This window comes from Gobio gobio (assembly GCF_949357685.1).
Source record: "Gobio gobio genome assembly, chromosome: 4".
Taxonomy (NCBI): Eukaryota; Metazoa; Chordata; class Actinopteri; order Cypriniformes; family Gobionidae; genus Gobio; species Gobio gobio.
Window position 1 is genome coordinate 42674796 of NC_137100.1, and position 23537 is coordinate 42698332.

The following is a 23537-nucleotide window of genomic DNA, read 5'->3' on the forward strand; positions in this document are numbered from 1 at the left end:
TTCTTTTTTCACTTCAGCGACATGCCTTTTTTCCCTGCCCTGCTGTTCTCCATCTTCTCACACTTTAATGCACACTGTGTCCTTTTTCTGTCCTTACAGAGTCCGAATCCTTCGCTAACCTTCTGCGTGAAGACTCATGATCGACTTTATTTCATGGTGGCACCGTCCCCAGAGGCCATGCGCATTTGGATGGACGTCATAGTAACGGGTGCCGAGGGCTACACGCAGTTTATGACCTGAGGGAGAGTGGATGCAATTCTGCCTGCAGTGATCTGAGATTTACCAGAACGTGTAACATATGCAGAATTGTGTCAAAAACTTCAGCCAGCACTGACTGATTTCTTTGTCATCATGACCAGAGAAGAACTGAATTCAGGCTGGCCTGATGACGACATATTATGTGCAACTAATGCTCAGAGTTGATGTTACTAAAAAGAGAAGCGCTATATAAATATATGTGTGTGTGTGTGTAATGCAAAATAGAATGAGAGCGAGAGTGTTTATCTCTGTATTATCTGTATATTGTAATACAGAGACAGTTACAGAGCTTACAGTATTTTATGGCATTTCAAATCAATCATATGCTCAGTACTTTTATTTAATATCTCTGTAGTTTTATGGTGCCAAGTCTTCAGGCGTATATACGTCTGTGTATTACCAACACTTTATCATCTTTACTTTTAGTTATTTTTCCGCAGTTACATGATTACAATGAGATTAAACTTGATAGCATTTGATAGCTTTCATAATATCTTTTTAGGTGGGAAGGCAGCATTCATATTTTTAATTGCTTTAAAAGATATTTCATGTTATCTTTATCTGTATAATATATATCTTTTTTTTTTTTTGCTGCAAAGATTCTTAAACAAATGGCTCAGGTGCTCTGACATGTAACTAAAAACGATAGGCCTGCTACCTGATTTGTAACTTTATTATAGAAGATTATTTGGTGGGGGACCATTGCAGTAAATATTTTTGTTTTTTTAAGATCTTGGAACGTTAGTACCAACAGGTTTTGTCTTGCCAAAGCTTCGCCCGTGTCGATATGTGTACTCTGATTTGCACATCTTTTATTTCAGGGTTTTAAAAATGTGTGGATATGCCACTATGATATAATCAAATATTTTGTGTATTGTGCTATTCAGATATATGGACATCTAAGTCAAAGAGAAGAACAGTGTGAACTTTTGATAATTCATTGTTACAACACTAACAATGTATTTCTAAATATTAACTTTTTCCATTTGACACAAATAAAATTATATACTCTGAGGCAAATAAAAAAAGTCTAAAAACCTATGTTTTCTTGTAGTCACATAGAGCAGGGCTAGTTGTCACACCTTTTACTCCAGTGAATATTTCTCAGGGTTGTTTTTTTCCTTTCTTCAGTATAAACGCATACCTTAAAGTTTTGACTGCAAAATATTTGGCCATTTCCATCATTATTGCCAAGGGGAAAAAATTGCAGTTCATTAAGCATGAGTAGTGGTCTGATGTTTAAACACTAAAACAATTGTTACAAAACAATTCATGAAGAATACAAAAAGCAAACGGTAGTATACAAAAAAAGAAAGACAGAAAGAAAAACATTGTTTTGGACAACAAATATTGTAATTAATTTAGATGTATAAAATTGTACGTTGCTATGTAGACTTTTACCTGAATGTATCCCAGTGGGGTTTTTTTTTCCCACTTGTTTACCAAACAGCTGTAACTAAAATATTATTTTAAAGTTTAAAATTACTTTTGAAGAGAAAATTCCTCAACATTTGAACTTTTAACTCAACAAGTTTAACCATTGTGACAACTTCCCTGTGTGATATCTCGCCCCAATCTTCCCAAACAAATTATATATATGAGGTTCACAAATTAAAATAACACTAGTGTAGTCACACTGGTATAATCGCCTTGATCCATGCATTTAACTATAGCCTACGACAAAATATATTCTCAAAATGATTTTATATCTAAAATGTTGATATCATTCACACGACCATCTATTGTGCTATATTTGCCTAACTGGAAAAAAAAACATAACTGCCAAATTAAATGTGTGGCACCAAGGGGGGTCAGTTCCGCCTGCATGTACTGTAAGTAAAGTGAGGGTTAGGCTGTAACCGCAGGACACACTTCTTAAGCCAGACATCAGTTACATCTGTAACTATCAGTTAATGGACAGGGAAATTCCCAAGACAGGTCCACAGTATAAACAATAAAGTTTATAAATGAAAAAAAAATACTTGTGTATTTGTTTTTACTTTGAAAAAAAAAACTTTTATTTTATTTTAAACATTTCACGTTACATTTCTATGAGGGAAAATGTCCGTGGAGAATAAAAAGTAGAGCGCTCACGAAGCGGTTGGTTGGTTTACCCAATGTGCTCGGTAGAGGGCGCAACTCGTCATGTTTCAGCGCGTGTTTTCATGCTCCAGATGCGGGGGCTGGATCTGTGTTCCCCTCAGTGTTCTGCTGAGGCCCCGGGGCCCTGGGCTTGTTTTCTTCTCTGCCTCGCACCCAGCCATTACCATAACAGTTAAATGCAACTAAATGTCATCAGCGTTATAATGATGCCATCTGTCTCCAGCAGGCTCACCAATTAATTTATCACTTGATGCTAATTCATCTCACTTTAAAATTAAGCAAGATAAAAGCAAAAGGAACTAACTCAACATAAGGGCAAAAAAACGGGAGACAACAAATTTAAATAAGGACGTCGCTTTTAGTTCAAAAATTTAACGTGTAGCCTAAACAACCTAAAAGACGCTAATTAAACCTAAGATCTTTGAGTTTCAAAGAGCAGCAGAAGTCTCCCATATCAAAGCAAGAGGGGAAGGTTTGTGCCTTTAAATCAATAGGGACTGAGCTGACATGATCAACTGTTGAGCCCGTGCAGAAGATCAACTCGGAGACATTTGAGGGGAGCCACTCGGGAATCTAGAGCCCTCCACTTTGAAGCCGTGATCAACCGACCTAATCCAACCATGAGAACCAGCAGGAGCTGCACGCGCGCGCGCTCGCTCGTTCAGACACACTGGAGCTTTCAATGTTTACAAATGTAAATTCACATAAACGTAAATAAAAACCATTTAGAACAAAATAAGAATACACAAGGGGCAGGGGAAATTCCAACACAATAACTCCTTGAGTTTGTCCTTGAGTGGCTCGTGTTTAGTTTGAGATGCGAGACGCACCCCGAACACAGCGGGCGTCCCGCGGGAGGCGCGCGACAAATGCACTTTCTCAAAATCAAACAACTTTAACGCTGCCTCGCGCTCCCGAAGGAACAGTCAGTGAAATGACTGCGGTTAGTTCATGCCATGCAACATGGGTTATTAGTCACATCTTTATCTTGCAAGTCTGTTATTCTAAATAGGACATGTTTGGGGGAGGGGGTCGTCAAACCTTGAAACCTGTTGAAAGCTTATCCCGATTCCCACGATACGGCTTCAGTGGGAAATGAAACAATAGCAATTTTGCTGAGATTTCTACTAGATGATTCCTGTTGGATCTTATACAACTAAAAAAAAGTTACAGCAAGTAATCGAAACTTTAAACGATTTGATCGCTCGCGCAGGGGAGAATGAAAAAAAGATACAACAATGAATTCAGAAGGAGATGGTGATGAAATTGTGATGTAACTGTTACTAATGTGTGCTATACATGAGCTTGGCATGATGCGTTTGCGCTCTCTCTCTCTCTCTCTCTCTCTCTCTCTCTCTCTCTCTCTCTCTCTCTCCTAGCTACTCCTAACTTAGGCTATTCTCTGACTAACATACAGAATGCCGGGGGAGGGGAGGGGGGGGGGTATCTTAAGAGGCCAAAACAAAGTTAATGAAAGAAATAAACAAACATAAAATCACAAGATTAGCTTTTTATAGTGTTTATCGATTTAGATATAGGCATCCAAAGACTGCATCTCGTTTCAATGAGCTCATTTTAATTGTTTCACATATGGACAGCCGGATTTATGGAGGGGAACAGATTTATCACTCTAACCAGCGTTTTTAATCCTCAAAAGCTGTGATTAATTAACGCCACGGCCTGGACCTACATCTCTATTTGCAACATCAGCTATTTAAGCTGGAAAAAAATCTCAATACAAACAGAGATTCAAAGTATGATGGCCCAACAGCACTGGAGCTGTCTGTGGCTGTGTGTGTACACGTCAGTGTGTATGTGTGTGTGTGTGTGTGTGTGTGTGTGTGTACTGCTGACTTTCTCTCACGCTTTGCGCAAACAGGGCGCCCCCACGGACCAATTAAGACACGGCGAGTTGGGAGAGTCAGCGCTTTCCTCGGAGAGATCCCACACTTCAACAACCATTATTATCTCAGTCTCTTCAACGTTACGACTGCGGTCACGAAGATTGCATCAGGCCTCACTTCTACAACTGCGAGGCTGAGCCGACTCACAAGAGGAATTACAGTATCACAGTACCTTCTGAAGCCCCTCTTTGATCCCGCCGCTCTCTGACTGCTCCTCGAGAAAGCAGGTGTCATCTTGGTTCATGCAGGGCTATTAAGTGTAAATAAAATCAATTTCTCCTCAGTCGAGGAAGACGTAACCTTCTGCTAAAGCTACGGCATATTCCTTCTGACAGTTTTACACTTTCCTCTGTCTGTTCGGGTTTCCCATGTTTTGGCAAGATGGTTGGTGCTTTTCAATTGTATTACCCATCCTATCATCATAAACCAAAAAGCTAAGTTTCATAATGTTTGTGACGACTCAACTTATTCATTTGTGACTAACGTACTGTGGACTGTGAAGGGCGCGTATTAGGCTAATACGACGAAAAAGTCGTTTCAATGAAAAAGGTTAAGCAAAGGCACTTGTTGCAGTTGTGTTTGTTAAAGACTGAAGTAACTTTGCAGGGAATGTCGTTTTTATTCAACAGAGACAAAACTGAAAAACACGGGCCGAGAGAGGGAGCGAGAGTTCTCGTTGCAAATCCCATGGCAACAGCAACCAGAAAACATGTCTAAAATAGGGGGCAGTGTTCGCTATTACTATAGCAACAGGAAGACATAGCTCCTTCAATCAGCTTTAGGATTTGCTGAGGGGGGAAAACAAAGCTTGATTCTATGAAAAACCGTTATTAACGGGGAATTAAGTTTGTGAGTTTGAGGATAATTTGTCTCGTCTCACTGTGACCGCGCATGACTTGAATAGCTCAGCATAATGTGGCGCCGGTCCTTCTGGAGTTGAATCGGAAGGATCAAAATATGGCAAACAATGGGTGAAACTAAAGCTAGAGGGTTTGCGTTTTGCACGATCGCAGGATTTAACTTCCGCTTTTCCCATTGGCAGTTATAGAAATGCTAAAGTGGAAATAATGACGTTAAAGACGTGCCACTTGTTACACGCACTGCATTAGAATATTCTATATAGAGTTCATTTAAACTATAATGGATGCTTTTAAATCTCTTCAGAGTAACCAGTGTCCGTTAATTCAGGGGACATCTAAAACACGTAGCCTAAATAAGCTTTATAAATAAAATAATACGAATAATAACCTTGAGCATAAGCCTATTTGCGCTAATTGTCCACACACCAAGTCATTCAAAACTGAATCACCCTACAGTTGAAATGAAAATAAAAAATCTTTTGAGTTTAATACAACTCAACTGAACCGGGAAGCGTCCAAAACACGCATCAGCAAATGCCGCAACAAATATTACAATGTTTTGTCAGTAAAGTTCCGTACACTGCCCTTCCGCGACATGAAAGTTTAACCACTTTCAGAATGTGCTCTCGGGATGTTTACGTGAAACATGTGCACGGAGAGTGGAAAACCGAAGACCACTGGGAAGCAACGTCTCTCCAGCGTCAGCCAATGAGGGAAGACAACCGTTCCTCTCCAGCCAATCGCTGCACGACAGTCTCGGTCCGTCCAGCGAATCTGCTAGCAGCTTGAAGCGCTGATGCAACTAAGCTGCAACAACAGCCACGTATCTCCTGGGTAGTAGAAAGTGTTCTTCCTCGCTAGAAGAAATCAAGTAGTCCCCGTGAAACAATACATATTTGAACGGCAGTGTATGCTGTGCGTGTTATGATATGAATTTTTCATGTATAACCAGATACTGCAACTGTATGATAATCATCCAAACTCTCGTGAACAGCCGCTTTTTGATTACATATTCTTCTCTCAGAGCCTCAAAACCATAATGTTTTCATGCCAGCGGGATTTTGTGTTTTCTCGGAAGTCGTTGAGAAAGTGAGTCCTAATCTTGTGGGCGTTTTCACCGGCCCGAAGTGTGAAATTTATCTCGACCCATCCATAGGGCGGAGGAATCTATAGCACTGGGGGCTGACCGAGTGACGCAGCTGGTTGCTAGGTGTGGGTGACCTGATGCATTGACTCAATTAGCCGATTCTCAGTCATCAACTCCATCACAACAAAGCAAGACCAACAGCACTTCAGTCCTAGACACTCCAGAGGAGACATGGCTTTTTAATTTAGTAAAGTCTTCGATCCCAAAGAAACACCGTGCTTTGCACTTGCAACGCACCCCAAACCCACAACATTTAAGCAAGAATGGAGTAAGTACAACTTATTTCTTTACTGCTTTTTGTCAGGCATTTGTTTTGTCTCTTGGCTTGTACTTTTTGGGTGTATTGCTTTTGTTTAACTGTTGTCACTCCTAACAGTGCTTCAGGCGATGTTTTATGCACATTACTGCCTTATTGGAAAAGTTTCAGAAACTCACTTTAGCTCTTTTAGTCGTTGCTCGACAGTTTTGAAACTCTAGTAATGATAACACATTTATCAGTTTGACCTATTTAATTAGCATGTTCACATGTTGAATTTATTTTGACACACAGTCCATTCTTTTACGCACTTTACTTGTTTGTTGAACAGCTTGTTGGTGTTTTTTATGGATAGACTATCAATATTATACATGCATTACCTGTCTGTTTAAACAAAAGTACTGAGGCTACACAGGTTCTTCTGTCATTATATCTTAGCAAAGGTTGTTATTTTTTCCATTTGTGTCATCAATACCTGCCACATTATTGTCTAGTTTAATGTTGCATGCAGCGGTTGTGTTTTTCTCTCTCTTGAGAAAAAGCATGAGTCGTTTTCAAAGCTTTCACGAGGATCTGCTGTCTTTGTTTCGCATTACGTCATAGATTGTAACCCACGTGCTGGCCAAGTTCAGACATTCAGTTCAGAGGCGCCTGCAACATATGCGTCTGCCATACTGCTAGAAAGAATGACTTTTAATAGCCTACTTGATTGCAAAAGAAAAGGCTTTGTTTCTGCTGTTTGTCATTGCATTCAAAGTTGTCTCTAATGATTCTGTCAGCATAAAATGTTGTCCTGAGTCTGACCTTAGACTGTAAACAAACTGGACTTAAGGTTATTAGGGCGTTTGCAGATGCCTTAGGTTGCATCATACAAACAAACAAAAAGATAGTCCAGATAACTTGTAGAAATAAGCTCTAAATATATGTATAAATAAAAAAAAATGTTTTAAAAGTTCTTGATATTGTGATTTATTATTGGCATGGTCCAAAATATGGTCTGAAGAAGCTTTACATTTGTGTGTCTGTTGTATATTTAGGCTGCTAATAAATTTCCCACAAGTAGAGCATTCGCCTGCTTGTCTAGGATCTCAGTAGAACTCCCCTAAGTGGGCACGAGGGACTTTGATGGATGGAAGAGTGGTAGTTTTCTAAATTGGTCCCTCGCTAATCACCAGTGTGTCTTAGCTGATGCTGTAGGAAAATTGGGGGAGTTATGGTTATTTTACTCAGTTTGCACTGTATCTCTCATTGTTAACAATCTAAAAATATGAATTTATGGTCAGTTGGAGATATTTTTAGATATTTTAGTAGAGTTTAGAATGGAAAGTCCCACCAACTAGGACATTTAGATTTTTTGACCCCCTCCATCCTACTTTAGCAACTAAAGAATCATGTTGGTGTGATAGTGTCTTCTCGAGACCAGATAGACCTCCATAGACAATGCGTTTTAACACACCGTGTCTCATCATATTTTCCCTCTTTTTTAGGTTTCATAATGCGCACCCAGCCCTGTTTTCTGTGGCTCAACTCTCAAACTTCACTATCGTGCACTGTAGGCTCGGACATTTGAATCGTAGGACCAACGGACAGGATGATGACAATGTCAGCACCTATTTGGAAGACTCTACTCGTCTGCCCGGCAGACCCCCTCACTCTCTCTCACCCACAGGCTAACCACAGCCAATCGGAGGGGCGCAGAGGGGAGGGGCCAGAGGAGAACCAGCACTTAATTGGTGAGTTGCAGTGAATACAGTTTTTTATTTTTCCCAGTTTCAGGTGGGCACCGCACTGCAGCACATTTCGTTCTCCTTGAACAGTGAGTAAAACTACCAACGTGGATCTATTTTTTATTATTTGTAGATGACGTGCTAGTTTAATACTGCCTTTCGCATTTTGGATTTAGTAAGCGCACTGAGGTGTTATTTGAATTTTTTTTTTTTTAACGGGTTGTTAAAATACTGCTGGTATAGTTGTTTATTTGGTTTAAATAATTGTGCTAAATTGGATTTCTAGGCCAGTGATTAACATGTTGAACTCTGTTTTCCTCATAGGTGATGGTCTTAGTGACTGGATGACGGAAGAAGTAGATTTCTCCTCTTACCTCCCAACCCCTCACTCCTCTCCCTCCCCCAATGCATCCCTTCCCCCCTCGCCCCTCCAGCATGACATCCAGGTGCCCTCAGATTTGGAGGTCATGACCTCTCTGCTGCAAGAGGAGCTTGCTCAGCTGGAGGATTACTTCCTGTCTGACCCACTCCCAGAAAAAGCCTCCAAACTGGGCAAATGCGACAAGGGTCCAACAGCAGTTGGTCCATCGTCGTATTACCAGTTGCCCTACGCATCATATTCTACTTCCAACCAATCCGAATCCAGCCCTCTACTTGTTACCCTGGCAACTGGGGAACTTGACTTGCTGAGCTTTTGTGGGGGTCCCATTGGCCGTACCAAGATTCCTAGACATGCCCCTTACAGTTGCAGCCGCCCCAACAGCAACATCTGCAGCCGCAAGAGAGTTTCCGATGGGGTGAGGGTGGGTGACAGTTACGAGAGTAGCATCTGGAGTTCCAAAGGAAATTCCTCAGGTAACTCAGCTGTTGCGCCTGGTGGGAGCTACAGCTGTGCTGAAGATGAACGGGTGGTAGGCAAAGGCTACTGCCTAGGCAGTGCAGTGGAGATCAGGAGATGCGCCGTTTTACCCAAAGAGGAGAAGAACTGCCGCTACACGGAAGAGGCCGGCGGTGCAAGTAAGGCCGGCGGTGGCGGGTATAACTTTAGTGGACCTGTTCAAATTCCCCACAAGAAAGACGAAATGATGATGTATGGTGTCAGAGAAGTCAATTTAAGCGGCATAGGAGGAAATGCAGAGATGGAGATGATGGGCGAAGCGAAGAATGGTGCTAGTGACGAGAAGACCAACATCCCCTGGAAGGACGAACCCAATGAAAGCTCTTTCCTCCAAAGTACATCCCAAGAAGAAGCCTACCACAGCTTCCTCGGGGCCATCAATGACCCAGTGAAGGCGGAGAGTGTAGATATTCACCGGCAACATAACTTCCACTGCAGCTTTCTCGAAGGCCAAGGCCCCGACTGCCTGAGCAGTGACTGCCACGGACCTGAAATGTCCCCTTGTGCCAGAGGAGTCTGTGTGCTGAAAGAAGACCCCTGCATTGTGAAACCAGACCTAGAGGAGCCACTAATCGAAGGGCACCGCGGGGAACGCAAACAGAAGAAGAGAGACCAGAACAAGACTGCAGCTCACAGGTAAGAGTATTTTCAGAGTCATAATGGTGTCAATGGTGGAGTGGCTTGGCTTGACTTGGTTGTGAAAGGACAGAATTTTATTATGCATCTGACAATGCCTACATACAATGCCTGCGAGCATTACAAAGTAGCTGCTTGTGGGATTTGAAAGACCACATCTTATGTAAGTAAACCGGAAATGTGTGACCGTTTCTGACTTTCCTTTCTATTAATCGGTCTGAACAGGTATCGTCAAAGGAAGCGAGCGGAGTTGGACTCGTTGGAGGAACAGCTTCATGGTCTGGAGGGTAGAAACCGTGAGCTACGGGACAAGGCAGAATCGGTGGAACGGGAGATCCAGTACGTGAAAGACCTCCTGATTGAGGTGTACAAGGCCCGCAGCCAACGCCTCAAACAGGAAACCAGCGCCTGACCAAAAGCTCGACCACCTGACGATGGTCCTGCAAGTAGAATTGTTAGCTGTCTGATAGGCAATGGAGATTTGAGTTGGAATGTTTTCTGACTGAATGTTCTTTTTTTTTAGGATGTGGTGGAGGTTTTACTATTGCACGTTACTCAATCATTTCATTTTTGTTACAAACTGACAAAGTCCACTAACAGCTGCAGCACAGGCATCCACTTTCTCAGAAATAACTCCAAATCAGTCAATATGCACTGTGATTATGTCTTTGACTGTAACGTTGACAGCCGTTTTTTCTTTTCTCAAGAGTGGCTAGACGACTCATCCTCTTGTTTTCATGAATGAGCTTTAACAACAGAGCATTTATGACTGACAAACACCGAATAACGCAATACGCATCTTCATTTATTTGGAAAAAAGGTAATATCACAAGTTCCGCATATGACCTGCATTGATCTTAATTTATACAGAGGTGTTTTTTTGTTTGTTATTGTTGTTAAATTTATTTATTAGCAATTTCAATATTTATGGTACTAATACTAATGATGTACAACATTGGTAGTTCCTTTTTTTTTCCTTCCGTATATTAAATAAGGAATGAGCACTGATATTAAAAGCAATCTGTTTCTAATATATTGAGTTTCAGGGGAAGCACTTCTCAAAACGAATTTCCCTCAGGAATAATGAACCTGAAGATGTGTTTTTGAATTCCCAATTTTAGAGTAGTCCTGCAGCTCAGGTATACGATTTATGTCCAAAGTCATGGAGGTATGTCAGTTTGTAACTCAATGCTGAAGATATGGCACTGCCTAATAATGTTGTGTGTGTTAATTTCCTGTACTTTCATTCTTGCATGCAGAAGATTTCATTGCTCTTTACAAAGAATGTCTGTTTTTCTTTCGTCTGAATGACATTTTACTGCATAAGTCTTTCTTGCTTAAGAAGCCCTATTTTATATTCTCTTGGCTAACACGTTTCATTAGAGATGAATGAGTGGCATTTGATTCACAAACTACTGTTTGGCCCAATGTCTCTGCTGTTATTGCGACTACAATCAGGGTTTGTGATTTTATAAAGCTTATTTGCTCTAATGTACAAGTGTGTGTTGGGGGACAGAAAGTAAAATCTTTGTAGTGATACAGCTTTTTTTTAATAATCACTGAAATGATTGTGGTGGCTTTAGAATTGCAGACTTCCCAGCTTCTTAGCAATATTTCATCAACAATGTAAATGACTCAAGTTATCAATTTTTTTTTAAATTGCGATCATGCACAATCCTTGACAAATGTTATGATTTTAATGTTTACAATTTAGTCAATTTCAGGAGTTTATTCCGATTAACCTGTCTAGTTGACTCTGATTTTCTACTTGCTCAAATAGGAGACATGCATTTATCACAATTTAAACAGTAACAAAGAAATCAAGTGAAAAAAAAAAAAAACAGGCTTTGATTGGTTACTCTTTATTCTTCCTATTTATTCCTTTGAGGGCATTTTTACCGAAGTGTCGTGTGTACCTTAATACTACGTAGCAATATTACAAATATAATTTAATTCCTCTAAATAAGCAACCTGGATACTGAGAGAGCATAGCATATCGACTTCAAATATGCTTTCCTTGGCGGTATACAATCATGGTTATGAAATATAGCTAATTCTGCGCTGTGTTGTACGGTCATTTTGTGAAGTTGAGAATTTTTTTTAACAACCCAAAATTAAGGCACACGATTTCCAAGAGTTTACACCAGCTATAATACTAAGACTAGTCATTTTGTACCAGGCATTTCGATGTATCGTCTCCGATTAATTCTTTGTGTTTCCTGTTATTCCATTGAATTCAAATAAAGTGATTTATGTCAGCAACATTGCATGTTGGCGATGATGGCTTCATGTGAGATTTTTAGAGCTTAATCGGTAGACCTCGAGTTTAACGGATTTATTTTAAATGGAGTTTATCCCTTGTTTGGCCGGAAAATAGTTTAAAGCTCTGCAAGGCAAATATATGGAACAGAGCTATTCCCTGTCCTCAGTAATGCACGATGTGGAGGAAAAAGAAACTCGAATGAGTCCATAGACAGTGTCAGTTACGTGTGTATGTGTGTGTGTGTGTGAGGGAAGGAGAAAAATTATACTTTTCTAATAGCAACGTAGGATGTCTAAAATGTTAATTTGTATTATTAACCGCAATGTTCACTCCTGCCATTTTTATCCCGAAAGTCTTTTTTAAAAAGTAAACATTAGTAAACACCCACGTTTTTATTTAATAAATATTATTAAAAAAAAAAAAAACACACAAAAAACCAAAACAAAAAAACACGACAGAACCAAATGTAACATACAAAGAGCAGAAAATAAAGGGGGAAATCATGTTTTATCTCCGTCAAAAGTCTTATTTCTGTGTAGCTCGATTCATTTCATATCCGTTTTAACGGGTAACGTTACGGTTCACTGGTTATTTCTAGTTTCTGAACACCGATCAGTTTTGTTTATTGTTTAATATCTCTCTAAATAAAATAGTGTTGTTGAACCCAACAATATTTGAATTTAGTCTTCATGTTTGTTGTTTTCACACAGGTGGTAACATATGATCACAAATCATCCAAAGGCCACTAAATGAAAGTAGCCAAAACATTAAATAGGCTATATCTGGGCACGAGTGTTGGAAAAAAAGCGAGTGTTATTTTTAGAGCATTTGAAAAATCATACGATATAAAAACAATAGCCTAATTAAAATGATTCACACACTAGGCTACATTACAATCCCCCATTTTTTGTAAATGTACTATTCATTGCAAGTAGCCTATCTTTAAAATGAAGTTTTTTTAATTGTTCTTACAACGGGTGGGTTAATCAGACAAAATCAGCGCGCTATTTAATGTTTTACTTTAACAGTGTCCGTTTACTCACGTCTGTCAAAACAAACTGATTTTTCACTAATAAGTTACTTTTGTATTTTTATGTATCTGAAAAATATATATAATTCAGATAAAATTCTTCTTCTTAACAAAACAAAACAAAAACTAAAAGTAGCGGATTTCGGATATCTACACGTCAAAAGGTTTTTTCTTGTGACAAACACGTATGAAGAGTTACAAAGTTTCAAGACGTCTCAGATAAATCACAGGTAAAATAGACATCTTGAAACAAAATTTGACAGAGACAATTTGTCCAGTGAAGACAAACAACCCCCCCAAAAATCCGACATAAAACAGACAAGACGGACACAATTTTAGGAAATTCTATCGATTTATTCATTTATTTAAAGTGACTAAATGTATTGCGCAATATTTTCAACCTTCAGATTACTTTTACACCATAACAATATATCCTTTTGGAAACACTTTCGATAGCCTATATATCGATTTTTTTTTCTCGATATATAGGCTACAGACAATTAACTTATTTTAACTGTTTGAAATAATAAATACAAGTAAGGCTGAAAATTAGTTACATCATACAAATGCAAGTGAAGTTTTGTTATTATAAACAGAAAAAACAGCAAACACTCAATCATGTTATATGCAAACATTTGCTGAATAAAAAGTTTAAAACTTATATTTGAAATCCATCTAAATGTAATATTAAATTTAAGACTGTGTTATTTTGAGCTACTGCCATTTTCTCAAAATACATAGATAGAATTTCAGTCAAAATCGTTTGATCACAGATCAAATAAATACAAAAAAAGAAAGCTTTCTCAGCCACAGAAGCAGCCAGCAACACATATTTAGATAATGAGAAATTACATCCTCTCTCTTAACCACAAACTATGAGGCTGGCATTTAGGCTTTTCCTTCAACTGACCCGTCCAACTTGCTGACAAGCCATTGATAATCCCTCTGAAATAAAGAGCTTCGGGATGTGCCACAGAGTTTTCTTCCTGCATCTAGAGACCTCAGAGCCTTGAGGAAGGGAAGGAGAAAATGTGAAAATGACAGTAAGGATTTTTCCCCCACCAGCTTTGTCTGTCTTTCAATTTTTTTTGCACAATTGTCAAAATGATGCAATACAGCACAAAAGCAGCTCTATATTAATTTTGCTTCAGTGTTTAAATACAATTCAACAAGAACTGCACTCTTTGTCCGACTATACTGGAATATAATGAATGCCAGGACTATCTCAATCCTCTTGGAGGGTATAGAAAACATCTAAATATGTTATTCAAAACTGATTCACACTGCTCTCACCTGCAGTAATGTGTTTTGTTGGATAAACACACGCAGAGTGGCCACAGCTGTCCGTCGCACTGCATGATGGGAATCATTACAGGCAGTTTGGAGAATCAAGCCTGGAGCATCTACATTGATAAGTGCTCCATCCCCTCCGCTGAAAGTGGCCAGGTAACCCAAGGCCCCACAGCAGTGCTGTCGAATGACATTATCAGCATCTGACAGAAGAGACGCGAGGGGAGGGGCGGCTCCTATGGCGTGCTCCATCCATACATCTTCCTCATTATGTTTGACGGCTTCCATTACTGGTGTCCGCCTCGATTTGTCTTGTACAGACAAAGCATTTATGTCAGTTGTATTCTTCAAACCTTTACTGGAACTATATTTTCCCATTCCACTTAGCCAGTTTCCCACCGCCTTGCAGGCTGTCCTGCGAACAGATGAAGCAGGATCGCACAGGCAACCTAACAGGTCCTGGAATAGGTCAAACTTTGATTCACCGATGACCTGCCAGACACCTGAGCCCAGGTGGCCCAGCAAGCCACAGCATGCGGCTCTGATTCCATCATCTCGGTGGTGCAATGCAAGCCGCAGTTGGGTGGTTTTGACGGGGAAAAAGAAGGAAGACTGATGGGTGAGATGACGTGTTAGTTGGGAGAGAAGGATAAGAAGTTCCACTGCACACCCACAGAGAAGTTCACTTTGTAGCAACACAGCTAACAGAGAACCTGCTGTTCTGACCTCTTCTGGTGAGGATCGAATTTTAGCCGTGGAGACCTTGGGGTGATCGCCACTTCTCCTCAACTCCTCCAGACTGTCTATAAGCCAGCTGATGCTGCACCCTTGCTGAGCTGAGAGATCTTGAAGACGTCCTGCAGGACTGCCATGGATCTCCAAACTGTCCATGAGCTCCTCTATACAACCGCTCTGATGCTCAATTTTATCTCTTAAATGTTCCATGGTCTTCTGCGGATATATTTTGGTTTTTGGTTGCACCTCCCTGAACCTTTCAGTCTTGCTTTTGGATGGCTGGTGATGAGCCTTTAAGGAATAATTTTTTTCTTTAGATGCATCTACACAGCCTTTGAGCCGCTCTAACCTCTTCTTTGAATTGATGTCACCTTTGATATGATCGATCTTGGTTTTCTTTGCACTTCTATTGCTTTTAAATTGCTCCACACCATTCCCGAAGTGGTTAAGTTGATTCTGAGTGTGGTCTGCTCCATTGTCTGGGCTTTCGGTGCTGTGAGGGAGGAAAGCGGAGGCCTGGGCTGCAGTGATAAGGCATGGAGCTGTGTGCTGTGGGTCAGATAGCAGTAGACGATTCAGAAGACACAGCGGAAGCTCCACCAGGGCGATGGGAAGAGTTTGAATCATCTGAACAAGACGACAAGTCAGCAGAAAAATAAGAAATACAAAAATTCCATTTCCGATATTCCAATAGACACCCGCCATCTGAAAACAGTGGAGCATTTCTTATACCATACCTGCACTAGACCGGCCACGATATTTGAGCTTTGATACGATTGGAGAACAGACAGAAGTTTTTCTAAGGGTAACTCCAGAGAGAAGGGGATGCAGAGAAGATGACAGCTCATCACTGGTAGGCTGTTTATTTCAGAGTCACCCCAGAAAAGGCCATGCTCAAGCAATGCAGCACTGCTGTGAGGTATAACATATACTGTAAACCACTGAGAGATGCACTTCAATTAAACACTAATATAAAAAAGAATAGTCTAAAACCAGTTTGACACCATAGTACGGCTTTAAGGTGATAGTTGATGCTCACCAAGTGAGAAGGTGGCCGAGGGCAGAGGAGCATTTTGTGGAGTTATCTGACAGAAAAGCCACACAGTTGTATGGATTATTGGAGAAAACCAATAAAGCGAGAGAGAGAAACACATACAGACCTGTGACAGACAAATGTACAGTATGTTATTAAATTACTGGTATATTAAAGCTGCAATACAGAAATGAGTGAATGTTCTGTTGGTGTTCAGTACCATTAGAAGAGAAATGGCATCTCTCAGATATTGTGTTTTCCAGTGTGGTGTTCACTGTAGCCCACAAGCAGGGCCAAAGCTCTGAGTCCTGAAAGTCGAGCAGTGAGCTGCTTTCACACTTTCATCAGTGAAGGAAAAAGTAAATAATGGTGATTAGACAGCACATGAATATTCACCCTATTATTACCCTACCATATTACTGATCATGATCCATGCATGAGTTTCATTTAAAGAAAAAAAAAAAAAGATAATTTTTAAATTTAAACCTTTAAACCTCAAAAAAAAGAAAATTCTGTCATCATTTAGTCACGCTCAAGTTGTTCCAAACCTGTATGAATTTCTTTCTTTTGCTGAACACAAAGGAAGATATTTGGAAGAATGTTTGTTTGTAACCAAGCAGATCTCGGCAGCCATTGGCTAGCATAGTATCCCCCCCCCCACCACACACACACTATGGTAGTCAATGGCTGCCGAGATCTGCTTGGTTACAAACATTCTTCCAAATATCTTCCTTTGTGTTCAGCAAAAGAAAGAAATTCACAGAATTTTCATTTTTGTGTGAACTATCCCCTTAAATTTTAATTAAAATCTCATAACTTGGTTTTCAGGTGAAACGACTTTTCTGTGGTGACGTATAACGCCCACATCTCAAAATCCAATCAACAATTGATGGAGAAAACCAAGTCCCCCTCCCTACATTTTTTTTTCTTTATTCTGCTTCACTCGGATGTATGTCACAATATGAAAGAAAAGATTTGTCCCTACTTCCATTTCATTACGAGTTTAACACATATGCCCAACAGTATTTTTTTTAGTGAAACTGATTATTTTTTGTTTTTAATGTTTTTATGTTTATTGCTGATTTATATCTGACTTAACAAAATAACTAACAATAATTCAATGATCATTATATTACAACAGTAAAAATAGGGCAATATTAATACTTATCAATGACAATCACATTTTGTAATATTATGTTGTATTTATGTAATATTACACAATATGTGACCCTGGACCACAAAACCAGTCATAAGGGGTCAATTATTTGAGAAAAATTTTATCTTATTAAATAATCTTTCCATTGATGTATGGTTTGTTAGGATAGGACAATATTTGGCCGAGATACAACTATTTGAAAATCTGGAATCTGAGGGTGCAAAAAAATCTAAATATTGAGAAAACCTCCTTTAAAGTTGGCCAAATGAAGTCCTTAGCAATGCAAATGTTGATATATTTACAGTAGGAAATTTACTAAATATCTTCATGGAACAAGATCTTTACATAATATCCTAATGATTTTTGGCATAAAAGAAAAATCGATCATTTTGACAATGTAAGACAGTGTTATTGCTACAAATATACTCATGCGACTTATGACGGGTTTTGTGGTCCAGGGTCACATATGTGTATATAAGACTAAATAAAATAAAAAAAAATAATACATTAGATTGGGTGCTGCTCTTAAGAGACTTCAAATGGTGCCATTTATTGTAGATCCAATATTAAACAATTGAAAACCAATTATTCAGTCAAACTGATTATTGGTATATCTCTATAATTAACACAGCACAATTAATCTGAGAGGAATTACCTCAGATAGTCTGTGGAGAATCAGTGACAGAAGGCCGTCACACATGCCCCAACCTGCAGGTAAGGGGTTATGTGCCTATACGAAAGAAAAAGAGAGAGCACACAGATGGTGGGAGAGGGGGGGGAGAGAGAGAGAGAGAGAGAGAGAGAGAGAGAGAGTGACTACACTGGATTTCATCACATCAATGACTTTAATTACTCTAAACAGAGTTAACCCTTATTCACAGTATAAATAATGTAATTGTACCTCTGCTGTGTCTGTCAAAATATTCCCCAAAAAGCTTGTAAGCCTTTCCATACCAATATTCACAGTTATACCTAGGTGAGTGAACAAGGTTAAGACTGCAGTTGCCAAAAGCTGTAGGAGAGACCACAAAATCACAAGCGTAATGCAAATGAAACCAGACATCCTACGATTATTGTACTTCATTTTTCCAGATTAAAAGTGCATTTGACACAAACTAGGGAGAAAAATCTTTCAGATAGAGGCACTTACCGCTGAAAGCTTTTGGTCACGACAGAGAAATACTGATATAAATAGCTGACAGAGATCCTCAGCTCTGATGAGAGAAAATATTTCTCATAAAATAACACAGAGATTAAAATTTCACTAAAAGCCCAGCAGCAGTTGAGATAACGACAGCCTAACAAAGATTCTGCAATTAACACTAAATGTTCTTTCATTTAAAAAAAGGAACAATAGATTTACTGAAGTAATGAAAGTAAAAATAATTACTCCAACTGTACATTAAAAACAATTCAGAAATCCATACCTCCTCCCCTTTATCTCCCAGCCCGGGCATTTTTCCAGGTACATTATGAGAACACTCATCAGATCTCCTAATATTATCTCACCCTGGGATTCCTTTGGCAAAAAATAACAATCAGTCAGAAATCAAGTATGACCTCCCACAGATTTAATGAAACAATTTACGTTTTTCATTTACCAATTAAAATAAAATAATTTAAAACAACTTATAAAATATGATTAAAATATATGTTTAAAATAATAATCAGGTGAATAGAATATACATATTCATTTTTGTGACCTGCATTAGATCCGGAATGTTCATGATGTCCTCAGTCAGGCTGAACAGTAGATGAGGCAGTTCCAACTCCTTGCCCACTCTTTCAACATCCTCGGACTGACAGCTCTGAACAATGTTCCTGAGGATCTTTAGTGGCTGTAGAATTGAAGAGGCCTCTTCACCTTTCCTGCTCAATAGCTGGACAGATCAGTGTGTCTTTAATACTCTGAATCACTCACTAACCCAGTTCAAACAGCTGCTCTTGTGACATTTAATGGAACACTACCTGTTTTTTGGCTAAGAGCAGCTTGGTTTTTAACCTCTGAAGGATGGAAGAGTTCACAGGGCCCCGGTCACTTAATTCAATCAATTTTTGCCACTCATAATCACTGTCGATATCTTGTTCCTGCATTATGAACAGATTTAGTGGAAAAACCATGTGACAGATCCGACATTAGTAGTTTGCTCCAACTAAATCACTAAATCACTAAATCACAAATTCATTCGAAATGATTAAAATAACAACCTCACTGTCCATCCTGACAGAAGCCAGACTGGTCCGTGCATGTCCAGGGCGTTTCATAACTTGCCGGGGTCCCACCTCTACTGAAGGGAACTCCCTCTCGTAGTCTCTACTGATCTGGCCTTTATGTGGAGCTGAGCGCACCCTAAAAACGAAAGGGAACATGGGGAAGAGGGCCATTAAAAGTCAATAATTTAATCAAATGTAATAAAAAATAAACATAATGCATTTGCAATGTGTTTTTAGCTTTTAAAAATCTGATTCCTCACTATATCTTTTACCCTTGGTTGAAACAGGCTTTTTGACTATTTCACTTCTCTACATTTGGATTTATAATATATTCCTTCCTTCACGCTGGTCAAAACATCAATTTGACTGTCACAGCAACATTGTTAATATGCCTTTTTTTAAGTTGAGGTCCGCAGGTTTTCAAATTCAAATTCTAGATGGAAATACTACCTGGTAACACTGTTGTCATTTGCTTGATGCTGATTGGTTCCTGGCTGAGATGAATTTTGATACACTGAAAAGGTGCTGCCCAATGAGTGGCCAGTGGTGGGGGCTCCTCCAGCAGAAGCTGTCTTACAGCGTGTCTGACTTCCACTCGCAATCTCCTAGTAAAACAACAGCCAACACAGTTTTATTATTTCACAACCACAGAAATGGACACTTTGAAAGCTCTTTCTTCTCGACTGATTCCACATTTTCTCCATATTCCATAACAAAGTAAACTGTCGTATTTTCACAAATCACACCAATAGCATTGTTTTTATTTTTTACATAAAGTTCAAAATAAATCACACAGGAAGACACCTAAAAAACAGATTCATAACCTCCTAATATAGAAAACGAAGAAAGACAAACTTTGTTTATGCCTGCTGTTGTTAGCATGAGTTTACCCGTTTGTTAGTCTTCTCTTTCTCTCTAAGCTCTCTAGCTTTACGCAGTAGTTTGCCCTCTCCACTGCATGCCGTTTTCTTCTCTGCAGCCTGCTGGTGTTTCAGGGCCTGTAGGTCTGGGCTGGCTGGGACTGTGAGGGGGTTGCTCGAACCCTCGTCTGACACCACTGTTAAAACAAAGAGCAGCACAAGGCACCATTTTAGATGAATATATAAACAAAATCATATTTTATTATCATTATAATTAAATATTTTAAATTTACAGATATGTGTATATAGAAAATACAAACTGTAAGTAATCCTCACTTAAAACTCCATCTGCAACAAAAGGGTGATGAAGCAGGTCAGGCCATGACAGCCTCTTTTCTGGGTCTTTCATCAACAACCCCTTCAGAAAACTCTAAATTAAGAGAACCCACAGAGAGCATAATTAAAGGGAAGGGTTTTAAAATCTGTACTGTTTAATGTTACCACAACCAGTGCATGCTGACAAATAGCAACACTTTTTTTCGATCTGTGTGTCAAACATTAAATCAAAATCGGACTAATTCGATTTAAAGGTCAGAGTCAGAGGTTTTCATGTGGGAAGTAATTACTCCGTACCAAGCAGTCTTGGCTCATGTTCTCTGGCCATTTGACTGGATCTCTCACTATAAGCTGCACCAGTTGAAAGATGGAGTTGGTGTAGAACGGAGGCGCCCCCGTGTGGAGCTCATAGAGAATGCAGCCCAGAGACCAAAGGTCAGCTGAGTGGTCATAAGGTTTCTCTTCCACTAATTCTGGAGACATGTAGAGAGGCGTCCCCTTAATAGAGGTCAACACTAAGGTGGACACACTCATGGCTCGAGCAAATCTGTGAATAGTCAAGAGAATAGGACACGATTATGCTTTTAGAGATTAAATTATATGCTTTTGTTTTTCGTTTTTGTATATGTTATATGAACTTTGTACTTGCAACAATTGGTGATACTAACCCAAAGTCACAGAGCTTTATTACTCCTCCTTTTCCCAGCAGGATGTTTTGTGGTTTCATGTCACGGTGCAATATGCGATGGGAGTGCAGATAATACAGGGCAGAAACAAGCTGGCAGGCTATTTCACACACCTACACAAGAAGTAAGAGAACAGCAGGTGAGTGTGTCCAGGTCCAGGCACCAGAAAATACAGCACTTCATCAAATCGAAGAAATAAAAGTGATGAACTATATGATAAACTGAATGCATTTTCCAAAAATACATTTACTTTAGGTTAAATGTTATGATGTTTATTCTAATTTGTATGGCATACTTTCATTTTGTATGTGCATCACTGATGATATTATTAGCTTTTGATGTCTAGAAAGATTTAAAATGTAAACCGGGTCTTAGATAGTTCTAGCGTAATACACCAGTATTAATACATTCATTATCTAAAAATGGTACAAATCGAATATGTTGAGTTGTTGGTTACTGTAAAACAGTGTGACCGCTGATGTACCTGATTCTCAGGTAAACTACCATCATCCTCCAGGATTTGAAACAGCTCACCCTCTGCATACTCTGTCACCACCACCACCTGTCAGAGGAATACATGCTCTAATTATTCCTCTGACACAAATTCAGTCCAGTTTTTTTTTAAACTGTTCTTACTGACAGTTTTTTCAGTTACACGTTTTATGGGACGTTCAAAGTCACAAGCTCACTGCTTTTGTATCAACACCAGTATCCTAACGTCTAAACATTTTATTACATTTTGCCAACGAGAACTATTCCCAAGAAATTTGAATGTTAAAATTGAAAACCCTGGGAGCTAGGTTTCATTCAACAAGCCGTTATACTGGAAGCACCAGGTTATACCGTAGGAACAGAGATGGAACAGTGAAAATGTAACACGATTTGGGAGTACGTCGTGACAATCATACCTCCCTCTCTGTCTCAAAGCTGTCTAAAAGCAGCACTATGTTGGGATGCTTAAGCCCCCTCATGATGTCAATCTCTCTTTTCAAACTGCGCAGGTCCTTCTCTGAGCGGCCAACCTTGGGAATGAACTTCAGAGCCACGACCTAGAAAATAAAGTGTTGATGTTACTCTGACAGAGAGGGATTCTGTCTTTAATAAAGCCAGTTTCTTTCTATTATAATTTTCTTTGTGTTTTATGTCTTGGAGGTAAGGGGTTTTGAACGTGGGCCTAATATGACATGCTTTTTGATGAAAGAAAAAAAACAAAGAAACAACAAATATCCCAGACAATTATGAAAACATCCAGATTATGTCACAATTTGTAATGTAGACAGAGCTGAATAATTATTGACATTAATATCACGAGACTCAAGAATGCTTGATTCTGATTGGCTGACTGAAGTCGCTGAACACTGTTGTGTTTATTCATTTATTTCAGATTTAACTGAAATATAGGAAATGCTGTGTTATTATTGTATGGTTAGAAATGCCCTTATAAAAATATCCCTGAAATTAATTTCAAAATGTGAATTTGCGGTGCACATGCAGTGCTCACCTGGCCGCTAAACTTCCTGCGGCCTTTGTACACTCGGCCGAATGACCCTTCCCCGATAACCTCCAAAATGTGATACTGATCCATCGTTAGCGATGAAGCTTTGACCCAGAGGAAGAGTCCGATGAGTTTTCAGGTAACGTTAAGCTAGTGAAACTCAGTAACGTTAACTTACACACAGTGAACGCACATAACGTAGCATATCATTTAGGCAGTTTTCTCCTCATGGCTTGTTTTGCAACTGGATAGTAAGTTAACTTATAAGGAAAGCAAGACAGACTTTTAGGCGAAAAAGACAAACTAGGCTAAGCTAGTGCACGGTTTTTATTAGATTAACTTTATCATCTTAACGGCAACTGCAAAACAACGTCTATTTATCTATTCGTACTCCCGTGAATAATGTTGACTTTAAAACTAGTACACGTAACAGTTAGTTGTAATCAGAAAATGGTCTCTGAAAAGGAATACGGTTGCATAATAAATCTAGAACAAACTTCCGAAAGTTTGACGTGCGCTGCTCTCCAGAAGAACAAAAACAAAAAGCGCCTAGCAACGTGGTGGCTCACAAATAGAAGCCCTTATAAAAGCTTCTGCGAATTTAAATAGCTTATTTTGACTAGTATATTTTTGACTTTACGTTCATGTTT

General features: G+C 39.3%; 3 protein-coding genes across 6 annotated transcripts in view; 2 read left to right on the top strand and 1 right to left on the bottom strand.

The window, feature by feature from the left end:
* phldb1a (pleckstrin homology-like domain, family B, member 1a) overlaps window positions 1–2228 on the top strand; it is a gene marked incomplete at its 5' end in the record, with an annotated part of 43049 nt that extends 40821 nt beyond the window's left edge. Inside the window, one exon of the mRNA XM_079815268.1 lies at window positions 100–2228. Within this exon, the coding sequence (XP_079671394.1) occupies window positions 100–240 (141 nt within the window). The 3' untranslated portion in view covers window positions 241–2228. The remainder of the gene's footprint in view (window positions 1–99) is intronic.
* A 4071-nt stretch (window positions 2229–6299) lies between these two features.
* Window positions 6300–12049, top strand: atf5a (activating transcription factor 5a). 4 transcript variants are annotated; one of them, XM_079815659.1, is made up of 5 exons: window positions 6300–6540; window positions 8016–8261; window positions 8580–9789; window positions 10015–10231; window positions 10313–12049. In XM_079815659.1, exons 2-4 carry the CDS (start codon window positions 8120–8122, stop codon window positions 10199–10201), a joined length of 1539 nt encoding a protein of 512 aa, XP_079671785.1. In that variant the 5' UTR covers window positions 6300–6540; window positions 8016–8119; the 3' UTR covers window positions 10202–10231; window positions 10313–12049. The 4 variants fall into 4 exon arrangements, with proteins under 4 accessions (XP_079671785.1, XP_079671786.1, XP_079671787.1 ...); XM_079815660.1 differs by having other exon boundaries at window positions 6303–6540; window positions 10015–10226; XM_079815661.1 differs by having other exon boundaries at window positions 6340–6540; window positions 10015–10128; window positions 10313–11616.
* A 1370-nt stretch (window positions 12050–13419) lies between these two features.
* stk36 (serine/threonine kinase 36 (fused homolog, Drosophila)) lies at window positions 13420–23434 on the bottom strand. The gene is made up of 20 exons (XM_079815657.1): window positions 22894–23434; window positions 22301–22441; window positions 21877–21954; window positions 21375–21505; window positions 21004–21253; window positions 20707–20800; window positions 20401–20567; window positions 19961–20115; window positions 19505–19646; window positions 19265–19384; window positions 19000–19176; window positions 18724–18815; window positions 18447–18510; window positions 18198–18308; window positions 17952–18026; window positions 16361–16478; window positions 16147–16267; window positions 15845–16019; window positions 14376–15734; window positions 13420–14090 (listed from the first exon to the last, which is right to left on the bottom strand). Exons 1-20 carry the CDS (start codon window positions 22975–22977, stop codon window positions 13971–13973), a joined length of 3774 nt encoding a protein of 1257 aa, XP_079671783.1. The 5' UTR covers window positions 22978–23434; the 3' UTR covers window positions 13420–13970.
* Between the last annotated feature and the right edge of the window lie 103 nt (window positions 23435–23537).